The sequence below is a fragment of the Pyrus communis genome, chromosome 13 (assembly GCF_041283825.1).
Source record: "Pyrus communis isolate YQ-2024b chromosome 13, ASM4128382v1, whole genome shotgun sequence".
In the NCBI taxonomy this organism is placed as follows: domain Eukaryota; kingdom Viridiplantae; phylum Streptophyta; class Magnoliopsida; order Rosales; family Rosaceae; genus Pyrus; species Pyrus communis.
Window position 1 is genome coordinate 18,141,515 of NC_142577.1, and position 20,968 is coordinate 18,162,482.

Consider the following 20,968-nt stretch of genomic DNA (forward strand, 5'->3'; position numbering starts at 1 on the left):
CAACGTGTTTCCTTTTTTTTTTTTTTTTTTTTGTTCTTTCTCCCTTGCCCTCTTTTCCCTCTTCCCAATTGGGCCAAAATCCCCATCCTCCACTCTCCTTTCTTCATTTCTCTTCTTTTCTTTTAATCTCAGCCATCCACGTGTCATCATAGATAATGGCTCAAAAATCTGGAGTCTTCAAGATGAAGCAAAAATTACAGATAGAACCCTAACTTTAAACGTTATGAACTCTTTCATTATAACTTTGTTTTACGAATAGGTTGTGCCTACGCATTCGTAGGATTGAACTCTATCTAAATATGTTAAGAAACATGACAAAATATATGAGGATAAAATACGTCCAAAAAAAAAATTACATTTAGTCAACGAGGGACAATTTCGTCATTTCACTTTCCAAAAAAAAATTTTTCCACATAATCATATATTTTAAATTTTTCTAGGGTATTACAGTTCTCGCGAGCTTTTTAGGAGTTCCAATGAGGTTCATGTCATTGACATAAACTATAACAATCGTAAAATCGGAATGTGACTTCTTAATGAACATGCGAGGGCATAGTTCGTTGTTCACATATCCCTGACTAGTCAAATACTCACTCAAACGACTATACGACATTCTTCTGGATTGCTTTAAATCGTAGAGTGAACGCCTCAGCCGAGTTGAGAACATGTTCTAAGGTTTGGAAATATTTGATCTAGTCAATGTAAGTCATTTGGGAACTTTCATATAAATTTCCGTATCAAGATCCTCATAAAGATACGCGGTTACTATATCCATCAGCTGTATACTTAGTTTTTCGAAAACTACCAAACTGATAAGGTAGCGAAAAGTAATCACATCCATAATGGGTGAATAAGTTTCGTCATAGTCATTTCTAGGGCGGTGTGAGAAACCTTGCACAACAAGACGAGCTTTGTAACACACAATTTCGTTCTTCTCATTACGCTTCCGAATGAAAACCCACTTGTAGCCAATATGCTTCATATGTGGAGGAGTAGAAGCTACTGGTCTAAACACCTTACGTTTCGCAAGTGAATCGAGTTCGACTTGGATTGCTTATTTTCAATTTGACTAATCAATTCTACGTCGACATTCATCAGTGAAATGGGGTTTAATATCATCGCTCAACATGATCTTAGTAGCTACTGCATATGTTAATACATCGTCGATGATCATCTCATTTCTACACCAAACATCATTTAAGCTAGCATAATGGGCTGAAATTTCACAATTCTCAAGAGGTGGATTCGTCTCTTCAAGGACACTTTCGTAATCTAGAATTTTCTCATGAGTTATATAGAATGAGTAGGTGATAGTCGAATTCACGGTAGGTTCAACAAGGGCCTATGTTATGGGTTTCATATTCTAGGGGTGTGAATCCTTTGAACTAAGTGGTCTGCCACACTTTTATGTAGGGGCAGAGGATTGGCTAGCCACTAATGTATATGGATCAGCCAAAGTAGAGTCCCAGGCATCCAGGAGGGAAATTCGTTGTACATTTGGTATATCTATCTTTACAGGCATATTCGCAGCTAGAATATGTGATCTTGTCACTCACGGTAGATTTGTGAAAGCATCTAGCATGTTCTGAGCTATGTTCTGAAGATCTAATATGAGACAAAGTGAGAGTCGTCCACGATAATAAACGTCGTTCATCAGGAATCGTGACGTTCTTATCTCTCCTAACGACGGAAAAACTATCTTATAGAAGTGATAATCCGTGAAACGAGCAGTAAAAAGATTGTCTGTCAAAGGTTAAGTAACGAATAATTTAAGAAAAATCATATCCGACATAGATTATCATCCTTCGCTGAGGCCCTATTTTTGTATGTAAGGGCAGCGAAAACGGCACATAGACCGCACAATAAAAAAACTCATAAATGCAATATGTTGGTGCATATCTAGTAACCAACTGAATGGTGATATATGGTTGGGTTGCAATAGGCCTCATGCGGACCAACATGGCTATATGCAATATTGAATGGCCCCAAGCAACGATCAGGAGCTTGGTACGTATAATCAACGATCGAGCAATCATTTGTAAGCGCTTAATGAATATCTTTGCCAGGCCATTATGGGTGTGAACATGGGGTACTGGATGTTCAAGTTCAACCCCAACCGACATGCAATATTCACCAAAAGTTTTAGATGTGAATTCTCCAACATTATCCAGTTGAATAGATTTCATTGGATAATCTGGGTGGTGAGTGATAGGTGCATTATTTATCATATTTTCATGTTATCCCTAAGTTTTATTAAGGAATTGATTATAAAAGAGCCTTATTGTGCTTTCCTTTTCTCAGTTTCAGCCATTTTGCGCACTTAGAACGTTTTTGGTGATAATTCGACTTTCTAGAGGAGTTTTGATGCAAGGCTAATTGGAAAAAGAATCTAAGAGGCTAAAGATTGTTGTATCCGAATTTCATAATTTTCCATGGAGTTATTCATTCTAGTTTTACAAATCAATCCCGCAAAAATTATTTTCTCATTAGAATTGCGCAGTTGTAGGAGAATGATGATTTGAAGGCTTTCCCAATTTTTCCTAGTGGCGTGCGATATATTCTTGGAAAGATAAGAGATACAGCTACATTTTCCATATTTTTACATAATTTTCCAGAAGATAAATCGACCCCAAATTTGGTGTGCAAGATAGATGACGTGTTTCCCAAGCCAAAAAGGATTCTTTCCTAGTTTGTATCATTAATTATTTAGCAGAGTTTCTCCCATACCTTTTAGGGTTTTTCTAGTATAAATAAGGTGCTCTAAGCTCTCTTTAGGGGAGGTCGCATAACCCCCCACTCCATACTACCATTCACCATCTCTGCAATTTGTGAAGAAGAGCTTGGGGATGTGCTTTGCCATGGACTCCGGGTTCTATCTTTCTTTTATTTTTATTTCTATGTGTAACTAAGTTATTTTCTAAGGTTTATGATGAAGCCATGACATGAATATTTTCGAAGTACTTTGTTAATTATTATCCGATTATATGCCATGTTATATTCTTAATCCTTGTGCGTATTTTATTCTAGGTTTGGATTTCTAATGACTAATCACCTTTAGGAATTTTGCATCTAGATAGTTAGATAAATCTATGAGGATGACCAATCAATTAGGTTTATTGGAACTAAGATTAAGAAGAGTAGACAAACTAGTGAGGATGACCAATATCAAACTAGTTCTACTTGGTTGACATGATTCTTCTACGCTTAATGGGTTTTTATGTGTTTAATTGTATGTCCAACCAATAGAATATAATTATCATGTAGAGATACCAAAGTTGATACCTGACCACAGATTAATTCATATCTTAGAAAGAACAACCTTTAACATCGGCATGGTAATTGGATAGTAGTTAACTCTAGGAAAAGTAAATAGGATTGTTATTGGTGAATTCATAACCTTAGGTTTTCTTGTGTCATGTGTGATTTTAATTAATTGTCTTTTCTTTTGCTTGTTAATTTTATTGTTAATTAATTACTTAATTATTCAATTCAATCTATCCTTTGTTTGTTTAATTAAGTCTAGTATGATTAATCAGTTAAATTGGTGTCGCTGTGGGATCGATCTTGTATTTGCATATATTACTACAATTGATTTGTGCACTTGCGAGTTTAGTTTGGTTTAGATTAATATATTATTTAGGTTAATTTAAATACACATCAGTGAGCCCTGAGCTTGATAATCTGAGCCAATAGTTTGGAGAATGTCGTTCCTTATGGACACCAAGCACACGTGTGACCAACATGTAGAAGCGTCAACCAAAACCATAAAATATCTAAATGGTCCGCATGGAAGGTGAATCGGTCCACAAATGTCCCCTGAATCCTTTGTAGAAAAATAGGAGGATTTGAACAAATCTTGTCATAAAAAGGCTTAGTAATAAGCTTTCCCATGAAGCAAGTTTGACATGTAATTCCTTGAATCGAACTTAAGCTTCGGGTTAATGGATGTTCGTGTGAAGATTTGAGGATACGGCACATCACTGTTCTTCTAGGGTGTCCCAAACGATCATGCTAAAGTGTAATTTCGTGCGCGGTCCTTGAGTTAGGGCCGGCCAAATAGTGGTTCTCTATAGGGCGTATGGTTGTAGTATACAGACCACTTGGGATACGCTCCATCTTCTCTAGAATACACTTCTGGTCGTATTCGTAGGAAGTGATGCATAGAAATTCAACTATGTTTTCTACATAAGTTTATGCGTGGTAATTATTATCTCTAATATCCTTGAAACTCAACAACGATCTTCCAGAACGTGGAGAATAAAGTGCCTCGTCAACGGTCAAGATTGTACTATTGGACAACATTATACGTACCTTACTGTATCCTTCGATCAGGTTGGATGGGTATGAGAGGGTTGTCAGAGGTGCATTCTTCGGTATGAAGTTAGTGAAATAGATGCGTTCACATAAAACGGTGTGCGTGGTTGCACTATCTGCCAGACAATTAACTTTACCGCTAGTCATACCTACAAATAAAAATTAATTTGAATCGGTCACATGCATAAAAATTCTAAAAACAAATATCCATTCAAAATAATTTAAGTATTCAAGGATGGTAATTAAAAAAACATAATATCCAAAAACAAATCACCAACAGATAATCCAAACATAAAGGAAAATTGTTCAAACTTAAACCAAAAAACAAGATAGGGTTCGACCACTAGGTGGAATTCGGCCCATGGGTCTAAAATTCTACTAAAAATAGTTTATGTCTAAGATTCTAATCTTCCATAGGGGTAATAGCTTCCTGAAAGTCAGAAACCTCCATTTTGGTACTCTCTGTTTCATCCACTTGCATAAAGTTTGATTCAAATTTCTTATGATGAAAATGATATTCAGCTATAACCTTATAGGGAGCACGACAAACACGGGACCAATGGTCATTTGAACCACATCGGTAGCACATGTCCGCATCCATGGTGTTAGGTGATTTGCCCTTATTCTTGGAGTTCGGGGCCTTGGGAGTGAGGTTAGGGTGCTTCCAAGCTCGGTTTCCTCCCTTAGATGGCCCTTGGCTCTACTATCAACACACATACGCCAAGTGTTATCCTTTTTTGGCACTAACAAGACGGGAACTGCACAAGGACTCATACTTTCACGAATAAATCCCTTTTTCAGCAGCTCTTCAATCTTCTCCTTCAAGATTGCATTTTCTTTCGGACTCATCCGATAATGGGGTAGGTTAGGAAGGCTTGCTCCAGGGATTAAATCAATCTGATGTTGAATATCTCGCATAGGAGGAAGTTGTTCCGGTAAATCTTCAGAAATCAAATCTTCAAACTTTCTCAAAATTTCCTGCACTTCTTCAGGAATGTGGCTTGCAGCAACATCCGTCACCATGAGACCCTTAAGTACAACTGGATACATGCACCCAACTTCTTTAATAATGTCTTCAAACTCGTGGCTATTCCTGGAGATAGCTAGAAAATTTGAACTCCCAACTTGTGGGTTTTCTAATTTTCCAGATTGATTAACAGGAGCAAGAGCAATTTTGCGAGAGCCCCACTCAAAGAGAAATACATTATCACGACCTTTGTGGGTAGCATCAACATCAAACTGCCATGGCCTTCCCAGTAATACATGGCTGGCATCCATGTCAATTACATCACACCAAATCTCATGTTTGTAATGCTTACCGATAGAAAGAGGAATCTTGCATACTTCTGTCACTTTCACCGACGGGCCTTTCTTCACCCAACCCAATATATAAGGATCTGTACGTTTCTCTGTCGGAAGTTTTAAATAATCAACCAGCTTTTGTGACACAAAATTCTCACAGCTACCACTGTCCACAATCAGTGTACACACATTGTTGTCAACAGAACATAAGGAGCGAAATATATGATTTCTCTGCCCTTCTTGTTTAGGCGAAAGGAGAGCTCGTTGTAGCACCATATTGAGTACTTCATCCTCTTCAATAGAAACACGATTCATCATCAAATTCACAACCTCATTATTATCTTCATATGCAAACTCAGCCCCATCATAATCATCAGTATAATTTCCTCCGTGATCATCAGCTTCTTCGATTCCTTCTACAAGGTTTGCTTGCTTCCGCTTCGGACAGTTATTGGATTTGTGGCCATGCTGGAAACATCTATAGCAGACATCACTGGTTGCTCTGGCGTACGGACCAAGGCTTGGCTTTTGATTTCGATTCTGATTTATGTCAGTGTCCCGGCTGCTCTCTCCTCTGTAATTCTGCCCTTTATAATTATTTCCTTGGATCGGCTAAACATCTTTCTTCTCCTTGTTAGGAACATAAGAATATGCTGCCCTCCTCTGGTAATTATTATTATTATTGCCATAGCTCGATTTCTTCTCTTTTTGTTCACGATCTTTCAGTTCGTTCTCTAACTGTTGTGCCTTCATAGCCATATTTTGAGCCTCATGGACATCCCAGAAAACTTGTAACCCAATTCTATCCTGTATTGACGTCGTCAATCCATTGACATACCTTGACACCGTCTGCCCTTGAGTCTCATTCAAAGAATTTCTCTTTGCCAACCGTAGAAATTCGTCAGTATAATCCTCGACTGTTCTGCTACCTTGGGTACAATTATGGTAAAGGCGATAGAGATGCTGCTTGTAGTCTACTGGAAGGAAACGGTCCATCATCAATTGTTTCATCCTACGCCATGTTTTGATCGGTTGTTTGGCCTGCCTCTGTCGCGACTTCTGCAAATTATCCCACCATACAGCCGCACTTCCCTTCAAGCGGAAAGCCGCTATCTTAGCCATCTTTTCCTCTGGCACCGACATAATCTCAAAGAATCTCTCTACCTCCACGAGCCAGTCTAAAAATCCTTCAATGGATAGATGACCATTAAAATAAGGAATGTCAGCCTTCATTCGGTAATCTTCAATGGGTTATCGGTTATTTTGATTAGCAGCATATGGGTTCTCGGGCTGGTCAATCTCCTCCTCAGAATCTGATTCACTAGTTTCCCGTTGACGATGACCATTGCGGTTGACTCTACCACCACCACGTCGGTTTTCTCGTTCGTTTTGTAGATTGTTGTGGTTTCCCATGTTGAGAAGCAATTGCCTAATCTCTTCAACGCTCGCAGCAAGGGCGTTAAACTCTCTCCTGGAAACTGGTTCCCCTCCAGGACGAGTCCTATCATTCGTCGAGTCATTCGCCATCGAGCCAAGGCAAACCTGGCTCTGATACCAACTGACGCAGCGAGATAATAAACAATGGGATCCTCACGTTCACCCTTAAAGATTCATCTGGAATCCACCAGAAAATGAGAGAATTCTGAAAGATTATTTGATTAATATGGAATACAAAGAAGATGCCCTTAAGCACCCTTACATTGCCTATTTATTCTATTTGTGATATACCAGATTAATTGCACATATTGAATACTATTAATCATAGTGGATAACTCATGACCTCTTGGTCTTCTCCTGGCGCCTATCAAGCTGTGCTTCAAATTCCTCTGCTAAACGTTCTACGTCACCATTACAGCTCCTATTACTGAGTGTCTCAAGCAAGGAAAGTTTCGATGAGGGAGATTATGTGATGGTGTATCTCAGAAAAGAGCGATTCCTTGTTGGAACTTACAGTAAGCTGAAGCCGCGCAAGTATGGACCGTATAAGATTTTAAAGAAGATCAATGATAATGCTTATATTGTGGACCTGCCTGCATCTATGGGAATTTCGAGCACTTTTAATGTTACAGATTTGTTTGAATATCATGCTGATGAAGCGCTCTATCCTGAAGATGACTCGGGGACGAGTTCTTTCGAAGTGGAGGAGTCTGACGTAGAACGTTTAGCAGAGGAATTTGAAGCACAGCTTGATAGGCGCCAAGAGAAGACCAAGAGGTCATGAGTTATCCACTATGATTAATAGTATTCAATATGTGCAATTAATCTGGTATATCACAAATAGAATAAATAGGCAATGTAAGGGTGCTTAAGGGCATCTTCTTTGTATTCCATATTAATCAAATAATCTTTCAGAATTCTCTCATTTTCTGGTGGATTCCAGATGAATCTTTAAGGGTGAACGTGAGGATCCCATTGTTTATTATCTCGCTGCGTCAGTTGACCTTGACGGGGTGGCTTCTAGCCGCCTCTACCATGCCTATATTGACGTTTTGGGTATTGGTTTGTGCTATAGTGTGCTTCAGGCACAACATTCACTATATTAGGCCAAGCTTGATGATTTTTTATTCTACTTTTCAACGAAAAGTAAAACAGAGATCAAATCTGAGAACTTAGTGAACTTTTGAGCCCTATATTGTTGCTGCATGACAATATTGGTAGCAGAGAAGGTCAAATAGGTCTTTTCCAAGAGATCATCTTCGGTCAAGTTCTCGATACAGAACTTAAGAAGTGATCAGATTTGACAAACTTTAGAATTATATTCATTCACATACTTAAAGTCTTAGAAGTGCAAATGTTGTCAGTCATTTCTTGTTTCAGGCAAGAAGATGTCCTTTTGGTGATCAAAGCTACCCAAAGTGCTCATGGATCTTCCTCAGCAAAGTACTCGGTTTGCAGTGCATCATGAATGTGTCTTCGGATGAAGATTATGCAGTGGCTTTCAGCTTCGCCAACCAGGTTATTTGTCTCATCTTCAATGGCGAGACGCAAATTCTTTGCAGTGAGGTGGAGCTTCACATCTTGGACCACTTGAGCTAGTTTCTTCCAGAGACCTCTAAAACGGTGAAGTCGAGTTTGTTCAAATTCGACATGTCCCTATCACAAAATAAATGGACAAGAATATGGTTAGTGTAATGGAGAAAAAAAATCAATTCATTCACATAGGAATAGAACATTTAGGTTCTAATAGACATGTATTGGTTTAAAGTTACATGAAAAAGCTTTAGGTTTTTCATGGGTGATGTTTTTAAGGAAAACTTCAAGTTTTCAAATAAGACATGTTTCTAGAAACTTCAGGTTTCCAAAGAATTATGAACTTCAGGTTCATATGTTCCTGCAGACAAACACAAATATATATACAGAAATATGCAACATGAAAGATATGCAAATAGATCTTCAGGGTCTATTATAATAATTGAATTAATTATTTGGGCTTTGGGCCAAAACTAAAGTGTGGGTAAAAAAAATTATAAAACCCATAAGGCCTAAAAAATATAGGCAATTAAACTTGGGGCCCAAAAATATGGACCAAAGTCCACGGGTGGGCTGAGAAAATTTAGGCCGTGTAGCACAAGCCCAAGAATTGGGTTAGGGTAAACAGATGTGGGCTGCAGGCCCAATATACCAGAGGCACAAATGGGTGTGTGACACGGTGCAGGTGCACCGATGCACCAGCTATAGGTTGGGATCAAGTGCTTGTGGGTACATGGATGCACCAACCAAAGGTTAGGATCCAGTGTGACTCGGTACAGGTGCACCTATGCACCAGGCTTTAGCTGCAGGTTAAGACCTGGTGTGGCGTTATGCACGGGGACACCCAAGCCCAATGTGTTGGTATCACATGGGCTTAGGGTGAGGAGCAAGGGCTTGGGTTCGCAGGCCCATGGAATTTCTTTTTTTTTTAGATTATTGCTACAGGTTAAATGAGTCCAGGCCCAGAGGGCCGTGGGTCAGACCAAACATTAATCCCAGCTATGCTGGGTGTATGTATCGAAGGAGATGATCGGTGCTGCCGCTTTTGGCGGCTGTGTTGTGGTTCAAAGAACTCGGGGAGAGTCACGTGGGTCGACGATGACCAAGGTGGTGAACGGAGAAGGTTAATCTCGACGTTCAAGAACCAAAACCTAGAAATTTTAAATCGGATTTTCAAGAAATTCTGATGAAATTCAAGTAACTCTCGATCCAATTTTCGTCGGAGACGACTTTTAGTCGTCGGTGACAGTGACCAAAGGCTCGACGTGTTGGCTGCAGGCTATGCCTGCAGTGGTCGTGGACAAGGACGCCATTAATGACGTCATGTTATTCTGGGTTGCAAAGCCTGGAGCTTCTGACTCAATGGATTGGTTCACTCGGCTTGACTCAGGGAGCCCGATGACTTGGCTTCCAGCCGTCACACTCGGGGTTCCCAACGAAACCCTAATATTTTTTTTTTCAATTTCCAGATTACAATTCAATGCATATTCAACATATAATTCAATGCATGAGCAGATATTTGATGCAATTCATGGCAATATCAACTCACATAATTCAACATTTATGGATATAATGTATACACAATTTATGTAGAATCTAAAATTCAACAAAACGTAAAGTTGGGTCATGCATTATGGTGAATGTTCATGCTATCAAGGGTGCAAAAATATCGAGATAAAAACTGTTGTTTTGAAAGAACATGATTGCGTGATGATATTGATGAACCGGTTTGATGCAGAAAGCTTTCACGTCAGATTCCTAAGTGCAACGGTATGAGCGTGCTAATAACGTGTTGTGGCTTATTTTAATCTGATAGGGAGAGAGGGGCGCAAGAGAGAGAAAGAGAGTAAAGAGAGATATGTGTTTGTAGGGTTGTGTAGAGGATGTGTTATTCCCCCTACGCAGTGCCTTTATTTATAGTAATAAGGGAGTAAAGAATCATTTTCCTCCAAAGAATACAAGTCATAATATAGAAGAATAACTAGTATAAAATATAATTTAGAATTTACACAATCATACTTAAATACAAAGTTTATAATAGTTTTTATTTTATTTGATGTTGCTTGTCATAAAAATGATATACAAATATAAGGAAATTTTCTTAGCGCTGCTTTAATTTAATGGATAAATAAAAGCGATTGGTTCCAATTATTTTTAAGGTAAATCGGTCTAGTTATGCGTAAAACAAATTAACATTCGGGTGCTTTCGAATCTCGATGAGAAAAATTGTATTAGGCGGGGCTTTTTTTTCCAAATAATTAGAATCACCTATAACATTTGTTTTTGGTAAAGATCACGAAGTGTCTCCCAAGGATAGGCAACAGTTATGACGGGCGGGTAACCGCGGTTATTTACTCATAACCGTTAATACTCATATTAGCATAACCGTTTACCCATTGAGTAATTGCTTAAACGGTTATACACATACCCATAACCGTTTATAAACAGTTAACTATACTCATAACCACATACCTATTTAACCGTAACCGTTTAATACCCGTTTACCCATTTATCCTTTTCAACCCGTTTATCATTTTTTTTTTTTTTACCATTACCTCTTTTTCACCCGTCTACATGTTTTTTAACAACTTGAAAAAAAATTGTCATAATTTTCTCTTTTTTTTTTTTTACAATTAAACACCGCTATAGGTAACATTCATCATACATTTCAGTATTTTAATTTTTTAAGTCCTTATACCATTCCAATAATTGAAATAATAGTTTATGGACGATATTTTAACTGTTACCAATGAAAGTAATATAATATTTGCTAAGTATTCTTAGGTTACGAAAACTGTTTAGAAGATGGTATTCTTGGGTTATTTTACCCATTATGTAAAGTATTAACATAATATATACAATGAGCTACATTATATTATAATTAGCTATATAAACCATGCACTATAGTCAATAACATTGATTTAAGTTTTGTCCGATAGAGAACATGGTTAGAAGAAGAATTACACTTGTTGACCGTGAATCATGTCTTTTTGGCAACAATCAAAAGATGCAACATTCAAATTGAAGAGATGTGATTGTTTGGCTAATAACACAACTTCCCATCCCTTGTCAAACAGCCGCATACATACATACATATATATATATATATATATATATGTATATATAATTTTATTTTTAAAATATTCAACATTGCATATATAAAATAAATAGATAAATGGTTACCCGTTTATAACCTCGGTTAATATCCATAACCATCCATTTAAATTTCACGAGTAAACGGTTATATCCATAACTGTTTATTTATCTAAACGTTTAGCCATAACCATAACCGTAAAGTTTAAATAAGCGGGTAACCGCAGTTACCCATAACTGCGGGTATTTTGCCCATTCCTAGTGTCTCCACACTTAAAGGGTGGGTCTAATCTCTGCTCGAGATTCGGCTTGCCTCTAGCCACAAAGTGCTCTCAACTGGTTCCGAACTCCTGCCAGAAACGCACCAGGAAATCGCCAGCTGAAGGTGGCAATTTGTAAATTGGACCACATCTTGTGGTTAGTCATATAGAGTTTAAATTGATAGTTGAATCCACATGGCAAGAAATAAATTAAAAAGGTAAGTAGAGAAAGGTAAAAGGGACCGGTAGCTAACATCCCTCTAAACATACTATTGAACCCCAAGCAAAACAAAGTCCAAATAGACAACCCAGACAAAAAAAATCAAAGCACAGAACAGCTCAAAGCAGCCTGCACCACAATCGCCATCGAAGCACTGCAACCGGCTACCGTGCACCACCATCTCCAGCAAATGCCAGAGATCTAGCCAACCGACACCCCAAAAGTGATGGAAAAGAAAGTGCCAAACGTCCTCCATCCAGCACCAAATTGATGTGAGCCACATATTGAAAAAACTAGTGGTCTGAGCCACAAATTGAAAGAAACCAGGGAGAAAGATATCCCACCGGTAACATTGCCAATAAAGGCATACACAAGGAAGGTGATGTTGTGATCACCGGAGCCAAAGCTATACGCACCTTTCCAAGGGTTCGCAACAATTCGCGTGAAGAAAAAGTGACTGCAGATCTGGAATGATGCGAGATCGAGGAAGGCCAGAGCCAGGTGGGGAGGATAGGATGGGGAATGAAGAGAAACATGGAGGTCAACAGGAAACATAGATTGGATGAAGAGGGGATCATAACTTAGGGCAAAAGACGAGGTAGATTGGGGGCAAAACAACAAAAAAGCATTTTCCCACTAAGTAAGGTCGGCTATATGAATTCTAGAACGTCATTGCATTCGGTTCTGTGTAGATTGGGGCAAAACAACGCGGACAAAATGCAGGGCAACGAGCACACAGAAAAAAAGAAGAAGCAGGAAACGGCCACCGACTTTTGACAAGGGTCAGCGACGGAAGAGGGAGGAAGAATTTGACAAGAGACTCTCAGAAAGGGGGAGCTTTAATTTGTTGTTAGATTAAACCTGTTTAGATAGGTTCACAAATGAACACAAACTTTCGAAATAAAAATTATAAAAAACTTTCTATTTGGACCATATCAAAACCATTCTACAATCGGAGTGGAAATGTGAACCGAGACTCGTATATGAATATGTGTCAACAAGTGTATCAGTTGTGTGTCCAAGTAACATTATCTTTGAGAAAAAGATTAGCTTCTAATGTACCTAATATATAAATAGGTATTTTTGAAGAACTCCCATATACCAACTAAAACCATGACATTTCAAGGTGTAGGTCAATGTATTTGAAAACTAAGAACCAAAATAGTATAAACTTTTCATAACTTGTTACACAGAAAACGTATTTGAAATAATCTATGAGGTTCATCCTGTGTTAAAATAGACGATAACAAGAACCAAGCAGTTCAAACCCGATTGTATGCAACCGATTTGCTGAAAAGTTTGCGAATGTAAACGACTTGCAAGGCACTTGCAGCAGCTAGCGCAAGATACTCTCCCACTGTATACAACACAACCCGCCTCCTTGTGCTCTCATTTGCTGCGACAGACACAAAAAAGCATGTGATCAGAATCATAAGATGGTGCCAGGTTCTAAAACATGAAGGATCTACCGCATTATTTTGTTACTTAGTACTGAGACGAGCTAAAAAGAAGCAGGTTAGCTATGGACAAATAGTTGTGAGAATCCGTTAACCCTAATAATGTAGTTTTGCAACCCAATATGCCGCATGTCCATGGCAGCAGTGACACCATGGAATCAATTCATGACCCTCATTTTGCTGTTACTGAGAGTTTTTGACTTCATAAGACGTGCACACAATCAAAAAGTTGAATATCACATAAGTACCTAAGCAGGTTAATGATAGATTGATGTTTTAAAATGTTCTCAATGATGTGCTGCCAATATGTTTTCATACGCTGAATTAAGACTTGAAACTTTTAGCTAACACACATGTTGAACCTACTGCACACAAATTCTTCAGTTTTGAACACTCAGTACATACTTATTCAGCACTTGATAATTCCAAGATAACCCTTTCAATCCTATCAAAAATCACCCAGAAGACATTTGACAAGAGGACATCCTAGATATTAAAATTCAGGAAATACACAAATGTCTCACAAAAGAGAGAGGATCCCATTAACAAATAAGGCATAAACCTAACTGCCAGTAGGATACGCTGATATAGCATGACCCTATCATTGTTAACTTTCTTTGGTAAAGAGAGAAAGAAAACTTACTATGACGATGTCGAACATCACGTGCTTTCAAGTACTTCTGCTCTAATGTAACTGACTCCAATGCTTCTCTAAGCTCAGCAATTTTAACATTTATTGGGTCTAGATGTTCTGCAACAAACCAACATCTAATGGTTAAAAAAACCGAAGGATGGAGATACTATTGAAAGTCTAGAACATGTTACTGAGATCAACACACTTCAACAAGCAATTCAGAGTACTTGACATTCAAAGGCAAAAGCTATTTTCTTTTTGATTGTCAAGGCAACAAATTACTTCAAATTGCAGCACCACAATTGAAAACGGAAACGAAAATAACATAACGAAAACTTATTGACAAAGCTTTTCACAAACCATCTTTGGCAATATTGTGCTCGTTGGGAATATGACCAACATGTATGTTAAAAGAAACAGTCTCTGGTGTTGAGTAAGGATTGTGAAAACAAAATTTGTACATTCCGCTTCTTGGGGCTTTAAACTCAAACTTATCACCAGATGTTCCCTTTGAAGTGTGCACCGTATTATCCCCAGGAGATGTCACCTGCACAAAATACCAACATCAGTCTTTTTTTCATCATTGGAAAAGTTTACTTGCAAGAAAAAGCACCTACTGGCTACTGGTGCAGCCTATGAAACAAGTAGCATACTATAACAAAAACTCGTGCATGTTAAGAAAACAAAATTTCTAGAATAGTTATAAAAGATGGACAGCCTTTCTTGGTCCATTTACAGAAAGATAGTTGCATGCCTTCAAATGCTTAGTGATTCCTCTCAACCTACAAACTCTAAGAAAAAGATACAGAAACTGTTTTCCAAAGACCAACATCACGAATAGTCTACTAATCAAACTCCAATCTAGCCAGATAAACCATTTCCTATGCTCTTAGGCAACACCCAACCAACACTAAGCCATGGGAAAACAGATTCCCAAGCTACAGCGTAGAGAATAAGCATGTATTGAACTGACTCTTCTGAATTCTTACAAACAAAAAGCTGACCCCTTTTTGTCCACCAATGTCAAAGTTTATTTATTTGAACAAGAACCTAAACCCATTTTGCTTACAAGGAAACATGGGGCGACATAAATATTAAGTAAAGTATACCCAACAGTGAAACATAGTAAGATCAAAATTACTTGCAGCTGAAAACTAATAATTCTAATAACCAACATTAGGAATTTGGTAGGGCTAGGCCCCCAGGTGGTTCAAAGCCCTACACACCACATCTAAATTTAAAGTTTATAAACCAAAGCCTCACAACCATATGTTGACTGCAGTACTATTATAAATGTCCTATCTTGCTTATAGTTGAATAAATCTAACATTACTTTGAAGGTTAGAACAATAAAATTTGACATAAATTTCAACTCAAATGCCATAATTCAAACTGAAATTTAACTTACCACTTTCATGAAATTACCACAGATTATCCCTACTAAGCACACCTGTAGGGATTACTACGTGTAGCCATCTGCATTGTGATCCACTACTCAATTGATTTGGAGAATTAGACTATAGCGATACAGGCAGACAGCCAGTGTAGCCCTAATTTCAAAAGTACTCCAAGACCTTCCCCCGGTTCTCATAGTTTCCTAGCTACTTGAACTATTCCTACTCGAACTATTCCCTACTTCATGGATGATGCTACAAAGACTTAAAAAAGATCAAACCTTTGATCAATAGTCTTATCAGTTATCCATATTTTTCGATTCAGGGCTTGAAATTCGATACAATAAACTATGAATATCAAAGAATCTTCACAATTGGCGTTGGACTTACAAGCATCAAGATTGCAGCTTCAATTACCGCATTAGTTCAAAAATCAACACTTTCAAAAAGTTCTAACAAATTTTAATACCAAACAATTTGAAAACTACAATCTACACTCAGATCCTTTCCACACCAAACAAAACCCCCAAAAATTATTCCCTTCCATAAACCCTAAAATCCCAATTTGGCTAAATTTCGATGCATTTGCGGTGTAGCGATAACAAAAAAAAAAACAAAAAAAAAAAAAAAAAAAAAAAAAGATCTCACGATTAAATCGAGGCCGGGATGATCGGCGCCCCAGAAAATATCGTGATCGACGACCACGAAGTTGCCCGAAACGGTATCGCCTTCGTAAAGCACGTACTCGTACACGCATTCAACGTCGTTCACTGTCACCGATAGCGATGCGATCTTTCCGACGAAGCTCACCAAAAGAAGGCCAATCAGCGTCAAACCCCTCGCCCTTCCCTCCATTTTTTTTTTTTTTTTGTCTTTTCTGTTTTCGGGTCTGAAATATTCAAACTCCAAGACGACAGCTTGAAGTTGGAGGAGGAGGAGAGGGGAAGGTGGTCTATGTGTGGGTTTTCAAACCATTCGCGTTTTTGGTTTACTGACGTCCGTGAAAACGCAGACTGATACGTGGCGTTCGACCATACGTCCTTGACACGTCGCTCGTTCCACGTAAGCAGACGAATCAACTTAGAAGGAAAGATGGGATCCAATTCCAACTTGGAAAAGGATCCTCTCCGGATCCATTTTGTGAAGATCCTAGGGATTCTTACATTCTAGAAATTTATCGTGCAATCAGTTTTTGTCAGATATTATTTGTGTTTAATTTTAAATAAAAAAGTTAAATGATTTTTGACCGCACGATACACGATGAATGATTAAGATATGAGGATCTCTAGGATTCCTATAAAGTGGATCCAGAAGGGATCCAATTCCAACTTGGTATTATTGAGCCTGTTGGGTTTTTTTTTTGGTAAATTACACAAACTACCTTAATTATTGGGTCAATCATAGTTTCATATCTCACTTTTAAAACATTTTAATGTCATACCTCATCTTACGAATTTGTTACAATATCAGACATTCGTTAGGTTTCTGTCAATCTCTCTGTTAAATTCTGACGTGGTATGAGACGAAGCCCACTTCATATTCCAATTAGATTAAAAAATTAAAAATCAAATCATTTAAATATGACTTTTTTTATTAGCACCCCACATAATGTTGAATACACATCACATTGAAATTTAATATTAAAGGATTTATATACCTTACTATGCAATGACAATTTTGACCTTATAAGATTTTAAAAAAATAAGAAATTTCCAAATACACACCAAATCACTTTTAAAGTATTATTTATCTTCTTCAATTCTCAAAACCCCCTTCACCCTCCATTGTGAAATAAAATTTTAACCACTGAAACTAATTGAGAAAAAATATTTTTTACGAATGAAACATGAAATCGATGTTTTGGAAACATCTCATGAGGTAAGACTCCATATTTTTTATTTTTTATAGTGATTTCAATGACATATATTTTGTTGTGTTCAAGCTCTTAGAAGGAATTTAAGGTTGTATGTCATCTCATTCCAAGTGCCTGCAGTCATGGGTTGTATCTGCACCATGGTCATGCAGAACCCTCCCAACAATTTCAAGAGAAAATAATCAGCATAAGACATTTGTGATTATTTTTCTCCTTCGTTTCCCCTTTTTATTGGGTTTTCTCATACCCTCCATACTTTATGCATGGTATTTTCATGCATTCTCATTTTTGAGGTCCGAGTTATCTGAATATATGAACGGGGAAGTCTTCTGTAGTGAGTCTTTATATACAGTGAGTATTTTGTAGTCAAAATTCTTGACAGTAGAACACTTTGAGATGCAGACACCAATTTGCTCCTTAACTTACTTATATCTCTTAGTTGATCGTTTCAGTACGTAATTTAGAATGCCGATTCCTACAGGCCATCAAACCCACTCCCTCATTCTTCTCTTCTCTACCCAGAAACAAACAAATTTTGAAACAAAAAAAAACCCAGAATTTTTTTTGTAGGTGATCGATTCCGTCAATTCTCTCCCCACTCGTCTCTTCTCTGCTGGCCGATTTTTCCGTCACTTCTCCCCCCCCCCCCGCCGCCGCCGCCGCCGCCGCCGCCGCCGGGGGCACGTCAACATCACTCCCTACCTCCTCTTCCGATCCCTAAACCAAAACCCAGAAAAATCTAATCGAATCCGTTCTTCTTCGACCCCAGAACCCAAGCATAGCTGTCTCCCATCCCCTGAGCCAAAACCCACAAACCCTTGAGCAAAGTCTGAAGCTTTCTCGGAAACAGGCAAATTCGAAATTTAGGACTGGGGGCGAGGTAGATACTGGGACCGTGGGCAATGGCAGTAATGGTAGAAACTGAAGCTGTGGGAGACGGTGGTGATGGTGTCGTGGACATTGCTATGGAGATGATTAATGCTAAGAATTTGAAATTTAGGGTTAAGGTTTGGGTGGAATTGGGGTGCTTTGTTTGAAATTGGTTACAGGGATTAATTTGGTTAGGGTGATGGATGTGTAGGAGGAGGGGGATGGGGAAGGGGAGGAGCGTCATGGGAGGGAGGTGGAGATGGAGGAAGAGAGGGCATGGGGTTTTGGTTTTGGCGGTGAAGGGAGGTTGGGGGGACACAGATGGATGGGGAAGAAGGGGTGTAAAAAATTAACTAAACATTTAGTTTTTAATATTTAATTACTTTTTAATATTTTATTAATTTTTAATAGGGAGTGAGCACCGCCTCAAGCCATGTCAGCATTTAACAGAAGAATTGACTGACAAACTGACGGAAAGTATGATATTGCAACAAATTCGAAGATAAGGTATGACATTGAAATGTTTTAAAGATGGGATACAAGACAAAAAGGGAATATCCAAGCTATCTTAAAAAAGCCCAACCCAAAGCCCAAATTTTGATACAAAGCTCCAGAATGTTCCAGATTGCTCCCACTGTCGTAACAATTTTTCCCGATCAACCAAAACTAATTTCCCAAATCGACACCACAACTCCCACCAAGCAGTATTGTAGAGATGAAATGAAGTGATACCTCGTATCCCAGCCATGAACTCCGCACCGATCTCGGTCAAAAATTGAAAAAAACACGTGGGATTACCACAGACAACACTACAAACAAAGGCAGACAGAAAGAAGGAGGTGGTCGTGTAAACACTCGAGCCGATGTCATTGGAACTCTATACACCTTCTAAAAAAAACGCATCAAAATGTGTTGAAAGCTGAATGCAAATTGGATCAAAAAAGGTCCAAGAAGATGGACGCCCATAAAGTATAACGGACTAGTTAAAACGGTAAAGATAGATATGGAGAAAGGAAGCAAAAGAAACCAAAGGAGGAAGCAGAAAGAAAGTATCCAGATCTTCCACCGACCCTCGCTACGGCAAGGGCTGGCAGCAACAGAATCGACAGGTTGGAAGCTACTCACACTAATTGGTGGGAAGGACTCTAAAAAAAAAAGTTGACATTTAGGGCCTATTGGGTTTTCATTGTGGGATTGGCCTTTGGTTGGAACTTTTGGGCCAGTTTTGATGTTGTTTGTCATCTGGAGACGGTTTATATGACTCAAACTTGGGTTGGGCTAACTCGAATTTAGTTGAACTCAATCCAAGTTCAAGTTGAGTTAAGGTAATCTCTATGGGTCAGGTTGAGGTTTAGCTCAACTGAACACAACTCAGACCATAAATTCTACACTACGAACACTTAAATTAATTGTTACATAGATAAAAAGGGGTTATTTTAATCCGCCTAATACTCGTTTCAAACAATGAGCTTAGATTGTGAAGGCGAGAAGGTCAAGGTAGGGTTTAATGGTTCAAACCCGTCCAATAGCCCGAGTTGCATGCATCCCTATTTTGTGCCTATGGATTCACTTGTTTTTCCAATTTACATAGTGTGGCCATACGTGTTCTCTTTCGTCATGCATGCAACATGTTTCATTATGTGATGGTCATGTGAGCAAATTTCTTGGTGTACAAAGAACCATTTCTCTCTCTATATATATGTTTTCAAAATCAACGGTTGGATCTCAGTAAAACGACAAAGTATGTAGTGCAATAATATATTGAATAGAAGTCTCTTCTTGTTTCCACTGACGGAGCCACGTTAAGGGCTACCCTGGGTTATAACCTAGGTAGCGTTCGGTGAAAAATAAAAGGGTTTTTGAACATTAGTCCTTGCAAAAGATTTAAATTTTAAAAAAAACCTAGTGCTAGATTACATATTCAATTTAATCCCTTGAAGGTACTTTTATCAAAATTTATATTCAATTTTTGTTATTTAATGTGTATTTTTATTTAATCTCTCCACATTAAATTTTAATTTTATTAATATGCACATATTTAGTTCTTTAATTATAAAAGAACATAAATGAGAAAATATTAAAAGAAATTTGTGATACAAAATATATAAATACATGATTGTACTGTGCCGAAATATATATAATTGACTTTTTTGTACCTACATGATTGTACTGAAATATGTTATAATGAACCTAAATGTATTATATTGAATTAATGTACCTAAATATCAATACCGAAATGTATGTACTAAACTGTATGTACCGAAAAGTATGTACCGAAATATATGTACCAAAATATATGTATCGAAATATACGTACTGAAATATATGTACCGAAATATATGTACCGAAATGTATGTATCGAAATATACGTACCAAAATGTACGTACCAAAATATAGGTACTGAAATGTATGTACTGAAATATACGTATCGAAATGTACGTACCCAAATATACGTACCCAAATATACGTACCAAAATGTACGTACCGAAATATATGTACCGAAATGTACGTACCAAAATATATTATATTGAATTAATGTACATAAATGTCAATACGAAATGTATGTACCAAAATGTACGTAC

General features: G+C 37.9%; 1 protein-coding gene across 1 annotated transcript; it reads right to left on the reverse strand.

Annotated features, from left to right (window-relative positions):
* Positions 1 to 13,258: 13,258 nt before the first annotated feature.
* LOC137737296 (transmembrane emp24 domain-containing protein p24beta3) lies at positions 13,259 to 16,599 on the reverse strand. Its single transcript, XM_068476738.2, has 4 exons — positions 16,293 to 16,599; positions 14,611 to 14,797; positions 14,260 to 14,367; positions 13,259 to 13,555 (listed from the first exon to the last, which is right to left on the reverse strand). Exons 1-4 carry the CDS (start codon positions 16,497 to 16,499, stop codon positions 13,422 to 13,424), a joined length of 636 nt encoding a protein of 211 aa, XP_068332839.1. The 5' UTR covers positions 16,500 to 16,599; the 3' UTR covers positions 13,259 to 13,421.
* Between the last annotated feature and the right edge of the window lie 4,369 nt (positions 16,600 to 20,968).